General features: G+C 52.8%; 1 protein-coding gene across 1 annotated transcript; it reads right to left on the reverse strand.

Moving 5' to 3' along the window:
- Positions 1-3,347: 3,347 nt before the first annotated feature.
- Positions 3,348-7,841, reverse strand: HES1 (hes family bHLH transcription factor 1). The gene is made up of 4 exons (XM_078869864.1): positions 7,243-7,841; positions 6,752-6,847; positions 6,444-6,531; positions 3,348-4,821 (listed from the first exon to the last, which is right to left on the reverse strand). The coding sequence occupies exons 1-4, from the start codon at positions 7,348-7,350 to the stop codon at positions 4,115-4,117; spliced, it is 999 nt and encodes a 332-aa protein (XP_078725990.1). The 5' UTR covers positions 7,351-7,841; the 3' UTR covers positions 3,348-4,114.
- Between the last annotated feature and the right edge of the window lie 3,843 nt (positions 7,842-11,684).

The raw sequence follows: 11,684 nt of genomic DNA on the forward strand, positions 1-11,684 counted from the left end.
TTGTGTGCTCGCCGTAGCTCCAACGTTTATATATTTTTTTGCACGTGCGATTTCCACCGGTTATAATTGATAATAGCATGGGGAAAGACGACGATGCCAGATGTGTTTCATAGAAAGTATCGCGCGCACGCACGGCACCCCGCACGACGCAGGTGTCGACGTGTGCGCGTGATGCGTGCTGCTCGACTTGCGGCTATTATAACATCCACGCGGGTTCGTATGCAAAGTGGCGGCGAGGCATTCGTGCTCTCCTCGGGCTACTGCGCCGCGGCGTGACGAGCTCACCAGTTTGTTGTGTGTGTGTGCCGTTTTACTGAGTAACTTGAATTTTGTTGAAAGATAAATGGTATTGTTCTGAAATGCACGAAGCTAATTATGCACCAGCTAACAAGACCGCTGTCTAGGTTCAAGGCCCATTGCCCGAAACGTTATTATATATTTTTTTAAGGGTCATAACGTCATTGACATATACTGAGGTGGGGTTTTTTTTTGTTGAAGTTGTCAAATGCGTTTGTGCACCACGGTCCAAACGCAGAGCCATCTTTATCGTGCCGCTCATAGACCTCGCCGATGCGAACTCGGGCCTTGCACATCGCCTGCTGTCCCGCACGTTGTCCGACGTTTCGCTGCAAGTGTTGGTGAGCTTCTTTCCGAGGAAGCGGGGAGGAATAAAATACAACAAAAGAACACTTTGATCGCGCTCTCTCGATCCCTCCGCTGCGTGAAAACCTCAAAGCCGCCTCCTATCAACCATGAGGATGGGCGCGGGCTGGTTTTTACCATACTTCACCACGATCATCACTGCGTTGAGTCACCCATCCAAGCCGCCTCTGTCTGCTGCTCTATCTCTTAGGCACGCACTTTAATCACCGTGTGATTCACCAACCCCGCTCCCCCGCTCCCACCCACCCACGCGCTCCTCTGTGTGCAGCCAGCGGCGTGAAGCAATGACGTCGCCGGTTATAGCCCGAGTCAAGTGCTTTTATGGGCCCGTGGGTTCTGTGTTTGAGGGCGCGTCCCACGTTGCCGCTCTCAGACAGCCAAAAGCCCGCCAAGCAGCTGGCAAGATTTACATACGCGCGTGTGCGTGCGCGTGCGTGCGCGTGCGTGTGAGTGGGTGTGGGGAGCGGTGGCGCAGTGGTTAGCGCGCTGCGCGACGGAACTCGTCCGGACCCCGAGTTCGAATCCTCTTCGCGGCCATCAACAACCCAGTGACGATTATCTGAACCGGTCCTGGGATCCCCCCCCCCCCTCTCGCTCCCCTAGGTCGACTCGGCCTCAAATTCGTCACGGTACCTGGTTTGTTGGCCACGCAGCCGCTCGTGCGCCCGTGCCGGCCTTTATGGGTGCAACTCACTAACAAAAATCTCGTCCCGAGAGTGAGTCAAAGGATATATGGGGTATCTTTGTTTTCTTATGTTGTGTGTGTGTGTGTTGGGTCCGCGTGCTAGGCACCGTGCTCGAACACACGCGTTGCGACCTTAATAGGTGCTCGCTAACACCAGTTGCCCCAAGCAGCGAGGCGCGCGCGGTAGGGGGCTGACGGTGGTATCTGTCTTTGTTTTCTCGGTGTGGGGGGCGGGGAGAGAGGTTGGGGGAGGGGGGAGTTAGAGACAATAAAAGAAAAATAATCCTACCGTTCGCTAAAGAAAGCGTTTAGTCCTAAACAAAAGAGAGGTGGGGTTTTTTTAATATGTATGTATTTGAACGAACTCTTCGTGTGTGCCTGAGTGTGTGGCTTGCTGTACGATTCGCGCACAGGTGTGCTCGTGTTCTTCCTGGACTGATTTTCACGCATCGAGCAAAACCTCTTGCGGCAGACACAGCAGCAGCAGGAGGAGGGGGGGGGGGGGGTGTACAGGCGCAGCCCTGCAATTTCTCGCTCACGCCACTGCTGGCGGAAGGACCTCCGCTCGCGGGGGCTCTAGACTGTAGAGAAACACCTCCCTAGGGGTGGAGGGTACTTGGCCTACTCTTCCACGCTGGCCATGCGTCCTTGGATAGAGGGTCGGGGTAGGTAACCTACACTATTCCTCAACACACGCTACACGCCGAACATGTGGTGTTGGTTATGCTCGGTTATACCCGCTGGGTAAAAATAAAAATGAAGAGGTGGTGGTGGTGGCGGTGGGATTTCTCAATAAACGTTGACAAGTAGTTTCCACTGCCACGTACCGGGGAATCGAACCGGCGACTTCTGGATTGCCTGGTCCCACTTGTTCTAACCATCACGACACGCAAGTGCACCGCGGCATTCATAGTGAAGCCTGCCCCGATGGGCGAGGTCGACAAGAACGAGTTACTCGTCCAGGGCTTGTTTTGCTTCCTTTTGTTTGAGCAAATGTTGCTGGGTTAACGCAAGTCGGCAGGGGAGAGAAGCCTTGGATGGACTATGGACTAAAAGCATAATGTGGAGATTTGGAATTAGAGATCATCGGCCATGATCAATCCACTACTGGATGAATTCCTCTCAAAGAAATGGGTGTGGGTGATAGTTGATTTTATTAACCAGGAATGTCTCGGCAGCGCTGATTGAAGAACTGAATTGCGCAAACGTTCACAGGTGATGCACCGATGATGCGTACCGTGTAACTTATCCTGCTGTGAGTGACATTAGAAGGAGATGCGAGGCGCAACAAGTCTAGTCGTGTTAGATTGGTGGCGCAGTGGTTAGCATGGTGCACTGAGCCCTAAAGTGGGAGGAAGTAAGATTTCCCAACATCTGAATCGATCCCGGGTGACCTCTGTCAATTCCACTGCTTGTTAATGGGCTCTCCAATCCGCGCCGGCCGTGGTGGTGTTGGTTCGATTCACCATACTTCACCAAATTGACGAAGCGACTTTACTAATTTCGTGATTTTAGAATGTGTGGTCTTGCCGCGTGTGTCTCGATGTTACGTTCAAAAGTCGCCTGCAGGTGGCGCATTTGAATACTAAGACGAGCGAAAAAGGTGTACCGCAGTTTTTTTTTGGGAAGAATTGAAACGGTCATCAACGGCACCATGCATAGTCAGCCATGATCAGTCAACTGCTGGATGAAGCGTATGTCCAATCCACCCACCACCGGCACTTTTTACGATCCAGCGATGAAAGAATAATAGTGCACACTGCTATCGTGGTGGATACTGATATATATTTTTCTTCTTTTGGTGTGACTCAACACATTATAATGGTAAACTCATCACATTATAATGGTAAACTCATCACATTATAATGGTAAACTGCACCACATCCCGGGATTATCCCGGTACGGGTGTTCAGTAGAAAAAACTCGACCCGAGCACGCGTTTTTGTTGTTGTATTAACGGTAAAGTGCATGACATATTTATTATTTTGTACATTTAAAAAAAACGTCTCTTTTTTTTGGAAGATCCATTTTTTTGTCTTTGGTATGCACTGCACAACATACTCTTTTTTTTCTCTCTCAATACAATCATGTACGTTTTTTCGCACTAGTTTAAGGCGTACAGCATTGTGCGTTTTATGTATATATACATATATACAGGGCACACGTTTTTTAATCTCTCTACATTACAGTACAAAATATCTCTCGCAGCTTCGCGTTGCATTCGTTTGTACACACGTGTATAGGCAATGTGGTTTTTTTGCTCTTCAGACGGCACACAAAACGTACGACCTCTAAAAGCGACGGAGTCACTTATTTGACCACTAACGCTTGAACGACGAACAGTGACGGCACAAGTGCTCCAGGGTGAGCTCTGTGCGTCTCATTTTTAAATCGCCTCTCGTAAAGATGACCCAATATCGACTCCAAATTCAGCATGAAGTCTCATTGCTACTCGGGATTTTTTTTTTTGCCTAAAGAAAGCAAAAAATAACCGGTCAAAATGTATCCAAAGGTTTCGCGCTGAATCTTGCTAATTAAAAAAACCAGCGCTAAAAGTTTTTGGAGCGTAACGTCATCGCCGCTAATTAAATGCGTTGGGCACCCGCGACCGTTGAAGAGCGTTCGGCAATTCCTGCGTACGCACGAATTTTCTTTCCGTGTTTCATATTTTTCCTTTTAAAATGTATCTTTATATATATATAAAAAAACAAAGCTTTACAAAAGTCCACGGTAGAATGCTGACATCGCGTCGCGGGGGGCTAATTGTCACCAAGGCCTCCATACAGAGTCTGCGCCCATCAGAGCATTGATGGGGATGGCCGACGCCGTCATGGGGCAGCCGGAGGGGTAGGGGTGGTGCCGGAGCCCCTTTCCGGGGCTGCCCGGGTGGCCGGGAGACCCCGCGCTGGAGCCGGGCGCGTACATGGGGATGAGGTGAGGGTTCGGGATGAGGAAAGCGATCTGTCCGTCGGGTCCCGGCACCAAGTGGAACCCTCCGTACACCTTGCCCGCCCCCACGTTCGAGGCCGGTCCCGCGGCGGTCTGAGACAGCAACACGTCGGCTAACGCCGGCGGGCTGCCCTTGCAAGCGGGACCTCCTCCTCCTCCTCCGGGTAGAGCCACACCACCAGTGCCACCACCGCCGCCACCAGCAGCAGCAGCACCGGCACCACCACCGCTCGCGTTGGAAGCCACAGGGACCTGTCCACTCGGTGCGCCGGTTGGAATCGCCTGGGCGTAGTGCGACGGTGGCGGCGGCATCATGCCGGCGGGTCCGTGGTGGTGTCCTTGCGGGTAGCCGCCGCTCATGGTGGAGATCTGGGCCATGCAGTTGGCCAGGTGGCTGAGCAGACGGGTGCGCACCTCCGCGTTGACGCCCTCGCACGTGGACAGGAACCGCGTCACCTCGGTCATGCATTCGTTGAAGCCGGCCCTGTACTTGCCCAGGACGCTGGGGTCCGTGTTGAGGGCGGCTGTGTAAAACGCACGCAGAGACGGACAAGACAAAAGCACAAATCGGTTAGACATCGACGTCAGCTACGCGTACAGGCACTGGGCGCATTGATTGGTTGCAATCGCGGGATCGTGAAAGAGGGGCGGCTACGGGAAGCCTTCATCCAGCGGTGGATTGACCAAGGCTGGAGATGATTACAACGATGGGACATTTTTTTTCATGAGCAGGAATCCGCGTTGTGGCACACTGTAAAACGAACCACGGGTGATCTGTGTTATATAATCCCAACAACGGCTAAAATCAGTGGTGAGCGATGTCTCAACCGCTCCCACAACTCCACTCCAAGAACCAGCATGTCAAGTATGGTCAATCAACCCCCACTTGCAGCGTAGGGCGTGGGCCGGGGGCCTCATCCAGCAGGGGATTGACACATGGGGCTATAATTTATACACAGGATTCGCTAGGGAAATTTTGCTCACGGCCTGATTCTCATTTATCAAGCTCGTCTGGCAAGCCTCCTTCAGGGAGGGGTTTCCCTTTTTTTGTGCAAAGAAAAAAAGAAAGAAAAAAAGCGCTTAACCCAAAATAACGCATCCTGTCACATTTAATAGACTTCGGGACATGTTGCCCCATAAACAAAGTCCCTCTGGACAGAACTTGGCATCGCTACAACTGCAATAGGGAACTTTGCCGCCTGCGTGCCTATCCACCCACCCACCCACTCAGACCAAGGTGCACGTATTACTTGGCAAATGAATTCATACTCTTGCTGCAATATAACAATTGGTCGCTCATGGTCGATGCACCTGCTGTCGGTAATGGGTGATGTGGCGGGGGGGGGGGGTTTGACCATACTTCACCACGGGTTTGTCAATGGGCGTTGGTGCTGATGTTTCAACACCGCTACAGGGACTCGTATTTTAAGGCTGAATCGACCTAGGGGAGGCCCAGGGATCGGCTCAGATATTGGCCACTGTTTTTGGTCGTCGGTTTCCTAACCCAGTGTGCTAACCACTGCGCCAACACTCCACCCAACACACACACACTAAAAGTTCTACTAAACAATACAACGTTATAGATAACTTCGCTTTCATATCGTAGGATTTTCCCAAAAACGTATCATATTTTCCGATGTTAAATTATTGACTCGGATCAAAGCTGGGCTTTAGTCACACAGCAACGGCCGCGTTTTTTTCAGTTTGGCCACTGGTCCGTATCTTCCTATATAACAAATACATGGCGCGTTTTGTCAAGAAAATCGCCCACTGGGGAGACAAAGGCGGCCAGGCATGGTGCTGGGCCATCTCCAATCCTTGCCCCCCCCTCCCGTCTTGTGCCGTGTTGGCCTTCACAGGTGCTCGCTATAACAACACATCGGCCCAGCAGCAGCAGCATCAGTCTGTTAAGGCTGTGAGTTCATCTTCTTGGTTCTTTATTATGTTATTATGTTATATATATATTTTTTATTAATTTTTATTTTTTATTTTATTACTTCCCTTCTACGTGACTTTACCGAAAGAACCAAGAAGATGAATCCCTGCAGTCACGAAATCTTTAAATCGAAATTTAAGGCTGTGAAGTGTTGCGCTTCTCTGCCCAGGCCCGTGTGATGTGGTCGTGGCGAGGTGGTCGCAAGCTCACCTGTCATTTGAACGCGCTGCAGGTTTCTTAGGTGTTTGACCGTCATCTCCAGGATGTCCGCCTTCTCCAACTTGGAGTGGCGAGAACTCTGTAACAATCCAAACCACGGACGAAATAAAAGTTAGCAAAAAAACAACATCCTACAGCGCTTGGGCATGTGCGGTTTAAAAAAGAAACCCAGTTTTTACTTAAATCTAACCATACCGAGCCGTTACTTTTGCGCAATGTAAAGCAACGTAACGCTTGCGTGACCACGATTTATAAATATAATGTCGTATGAGCAGGGAAATACGATAGGTATCACTTACGTCTTTTTTTAAGGCGTCCAGGATGAGAGTCTTCAGGTGACCCAGGCTCTCGTTGATTCGAGCTCTCCTCCTCTTCTCCATGATCGGCTTGGACGACTGGAAAACGGGAGGAGCAAACATACCGCAGTTTTGTTAACTCCATGAAGTGTACCGCATGTTGAACTTCTTCTGTTCGCACCGTACATCGGAGGTTGCGGAGGTAGGAGAACAAACTGAACGCAAAAAAGCAGTTCTAAAGAATTGCGTTTTTCATTCGAGATTTTGAAAGTACATAGCTACGGAGGGCGACCTAATATCGGAAGGAAGAGTGTTCCAGACGGCATGATGACGATAATAGTTATTTGTTTACACAAAAAGTTTCAATGGGTACATTGTTTTCCCACTCGTTTAAAAACGAACTTTTAAATAACACGCCGCGTGCCCCATTTGCACGGTTTTGTGGTTGTGGACAATCGACGGCGGTGGACATTCCAAGGTGGTGGACCACTCACTTTTCGGTGCTCACTCGCCGTCTTCGACTTCTCTGGGATGGAGTTGCAGGCGGTCACGGCGGCCACAGGCGACACGGACACCTTCTCCATCATCGTGTCAGCCGGCATATCTGCTTGCTGCTGCTGCTGCTCTTGCCTTTTTAAATAAACGAAATGTATGAACCTTCCTGGACGTTTGCGTTGAGTGTAGTTTGGCTGTATGTGTCGTTGAATGAATTTTATCCACGACTACAAGTATGGTAAAGATGATGATGATGGTAGTGGCGATGATGATGATGACGATCAATTGCACCAAAAACAAAATTTGACGCCAAAATCTCGACGACCAAGAAGAGAGAGTGCGCCGTTGACGTCTGATGGTGCCTCTTCCCCGTGGCCGGACCGTCCGTCACCCCGAGTCGAGTCTCTGTAGACTCTCGTGCCCAGGTCGCGCGCCGCGGACGCACGCACACGCACGCGCGCGTGTGGCGGTGGAGGAGGCGGTGCGGTGCGGGCGGGCAGGCAGACGCGCACGCGCGCGCGTGTTCGTGTGTTTGGAGAAGCAAAAAAATGGGTGGAAAGAGGGGTGGGCGGTGGAGGGGGGTTGTGTCTCTGGCTCGTGTCGGCGCAAAGGGGTGCACGGGGAACTCCGCGCATTTATAGGGAGGTCGGGGGTGGGGGGGGCGGGGCGGGCTTGGGTGTGTGGGGGGGGGTGGCGGCGTAGCGTGCCCCTGCTCGGCGCGTGTGAAACTCTTCACGGATTCTTTCCCACACTCGCGGGCCAATCACGGGCCAGTGTGCACAACACAGGCGCGTGGGGGGGGGAGTGTGGGTGTGGGGGAGGGTAATGTGCGGCTTGCCCCGAGTGTTGGGGAGACGCGCGTGCGCGCGCGTGCGCGTGTGTCGAGAGACCGAGGGAGAGTGCGGCAAGCGGGGGGGGGGTAGAAGCGAGGCTGGTTGGCGTGGGAGGGGGGGGCGGCTCGGGTGACTGGCTGGTCGAAGCATGTATGCGTGGGGCTGTGCGGTCAGAGGAAGGTGGTGGTGGTGGTGGGAGGTGGAGGATGGAGAGGTGGGGGGGAGGGGTTAGAGGAATACGGTGGTGGGGGATTTTGGAGAGTGGCGGCGAGAGGAGGAGGGAGTTGGGGGGAGTCTCGACGGAGCGTTTTTTTCCTCTCTCTCTTTCTCTCGCTCTCCATTGGCTGGCCGCCTGCTCTCCGCCTCGCTGCTATTGGCCACTGCTCACTGAGCTGTCAATCACGGCGCACGAGGGGGCTGCCGGCTCCGGGCGATAAATCGCGCGCGTCTCCACCCCCCCGCGCGCGCGCACATCCCCCCTCCCCCCACCCCCCTTGTGACTCTTGACATCTGTCGGCGCGCCTAGATGGGTCGTGTCGGGCAGAATTTTTTTTTATCGAAGTGGAGGATGGTGGTGGTGGTGGGTGGGGTGGGGAGGCCGTGGGGGTGAGGTGGGGCTAGGTAGCCGGGGGACTGGGTGGGAAGGAGCCGGAGCGTGCGGGGAGGGGGGGGTGAATGAGGGTTCGGGGGAAGGTGACTGCTGATGCTTGTAGAGGAGGAGGTGGTGGAGGTGGTGGTGGTGGGGGTAGGGAGGTGTTTGCGGGTTGGAAGGGAGGGTGTTGACTGCCTGCCCATTGGGACTTACTGTGGTGGTGGTGGAGGGGGGTTGTGTGGGGTTCGTGGAGGCGGGGGGAGGCTGCACAAGCACGTGCCAATTCTTTCTGTAGCCCGCGGGGGGTGTTTGGCTTAAACGGGCGTGGGTGTGGGGGGGGTGGTCGATGTTTAGGCATGGGAACTAAAACCTTCCTATATGCGCGCCCGACACAGCCCCAGACGGAGTAGGAGGCGAGTCCCCTTGAGTCAGCCGACCGACTCGAATGGCAATCACGAGACACGCATTGCTCTAACCTTGTAACGCCATCGAGGACCCATTATTAACAATGGGAGAGGAGAGAGATAGAGAGAGAGAAGCCCTTGGCTTTTGATAAACATCGGGTGGATTCGGCAGCATTGTGTTTTTTGTGTGTGTTTTAAGTGAGACTCACTCTAAACATCGGGTGGATTCGGCAGCATTGTGTTTTGTGTGTGTGTTTTAAGTGAGACTCACTCTTCTGGCGAGATTCTGAATGTGTGAGCGGGGTTGTTTTGCTTGGATATTTGACGGCCCAACGCTGCGTACTGGGAAAATACATCGCTCCCGGCACGCGGTATTGCGGATGGGATGTGTAAAACGTGTGATCGTGGCGATAGAGATTGTGGATGGAGGCGGTTGTGTCTGCTTCGTGTGGTACACAGCGGAGTACGGTTTGGGGCATTCAGTTGTTTTTTTTTACTTTAAACAAGTGAAGCGACTTGTTTTGACTGTGCGCATCGAATATCAACATCGTTATCCGTTTCCACGAACGTTTAACGAGGTTTGGTCAAAGCACCCCCCCCCCCACGGTTTAACGGTCCGATCTTTTTCTTCCGATATTAGGAAGCCACTGGAGCTTATGCACTTTTAAATCTCGAGATTGTAAACTAATTTCTTTCAAACTTATTTTCGTGTTTTGTTTCGTTTATACCTTCCCACGCACCTCCGATTGGCACCGTTGGTTACGTACGGTGCGAAATTCACGTGGTTTTGTTTGATTATCTATCTCTCTGTTCTGAAGAAATGACATTTCCAGAAACATTCGCCTCTAATTGGATGTATGTGGTGATAGAATACAACGTCGTCATTGCCCAGTCATTACATTTTATGCTGCCAGCAAAGTCCAATCGCTTGCTTATGACATCGTCAGTGGGCTCATGATGAATGTATATTTGTTCTTTGAGTTTGACTCCATCAGGGATCGAACTCGGGGCATTTGGTTCGTAGCACTGCGCACTAGTGCCACACGTGTGTTCACGCGTGTTCACGCGTGTTCACGATGCACGCCCGCGGGTAACGGCGGGGGTGTGAGTTGGGGGGAAACAGAACCAAATGATATCAATAAAATGAGACTTGGTTTTTGTTGTTGTTGTTGATGCTACGTATGCTTATAATCGCATTCTCACAGTGCCCGCTGTTGTTTAATTTTTGTAAGGATGATCGATTCACGGTTTACTGACCTACGGCCGGCCATCGCGTGTTCTATTTTTAAGAAAAGCAACACATACGATAATAAACACTGTGGCCTTTAAACGAAACTATAGATATACCAGGCGACGGTTCGGGGCAAACGGTCCGTCTTCGTAGCACGTAAAGTAACACGCACATGTAGAATTTGCTAACAGCTTCCATCCGTGCGTGTAAATGTTGAACGTTTGACGCCGTTGATGGGCTATTGGGGCCGCCTGCGACCAAATCCCCGTAAATTTGCGCCCGAAGTCAAATCTCATGAATTGAGCCGGTTTCAAAAGCCTGCTCATGCACTCGGAGGGGTGACGACATCTCACCGCGGCAGTGAGATGTTCACTACCTCGCCTGGTATACAGGAGGTCGTGGGTTCGATCCCGACCCTGACGATGCCTGTATATTTGGAGTTTGCGTGTCTCTCTCCCACACAGCTGAGTGCAGTTTGGGCATTCACGTTTTATACACCCCCACCCCTCCCCCCACGCCTCCCCCCACCCCCAACTTTTCGACGCACCACAGCACACCCGAATGTCGGCACGCACCACGAACCCGGCCGTCGTCGCACAAACCGAGCCACGCGACTCCGTGCCCGACCCAACACGAACTCGCTTGGCCTCTCCTCCCCTCCCTCCTCCATCCTCTCTCTCTCCCGCCCTAACACCAGTCCACCTCCCCTTGTCACCCCCCCATCACACACACACACAGACATTACGCTCTCCCTTCCCTCTCTCCCGTTTATACAAGTCCAGCTCTCCTCCTCTCTGCCATCATCCCCAACACACCTCCCGATCAGCCTACGTATTGCGCGTAAGAAGTTGAACCGACATACGCACACACGCGCGCTCAGATCCGACTCCCCCCCCCACCCATCCACTCCCTTCTCACGAACAACACCAGTCCACCTCTCCCCTCCCCTCCATCCCTTCCTCTCCACGACACACACACAGACCTCGCTCCCTCCCACACCCCTCCCCGCTCTGCGCTGGCGTGGGTCGCGTGGCGCGCGCGCTCGGAGCGCGCTCGGGGCACGCCCTCGTTGCTCACAGCTGTGGAGACGCAAAGGCAGCCAAGTCTAGGCGTGCGCCTGTGTTCGCGCTGTGTGTGTGTGAGTGTGTGCGTGTGAGTGCGTGTGAGTGTGTGTGAGTGCGTGTGTGGGAGTTAGGGGAGCGGTAGTGTAGTGGTTAGCGCGCTGCACTACGAACCTGGCGACCCGGGTTCGATTCCCGCTCACGGCAAACACCAGTGACGATTATCTGAACCGGTCGTGGGCCTCCCCTAGGTCGACTCAGCCTCAAATGAGTACCTGGTGCGGTATGTAAACATCGCCAATAGGGAGACAAAGGCGGTC

The sequence above is a fragment of the Lampetra fluviatilis genome, chromosome 28, assembly GCF_964198595.1.
Source record: "Lampetra fluviatilis chromosome 28, kcLamFluv1.1, whole genome shotgun sequence".
Lineage (NCBI taxonomy): Eukaryota > Metazoa > Chordata > Hyperoartia > Petromyzontiformes > Petromyzontidae > Lampetra > Lampetra fluviatilis.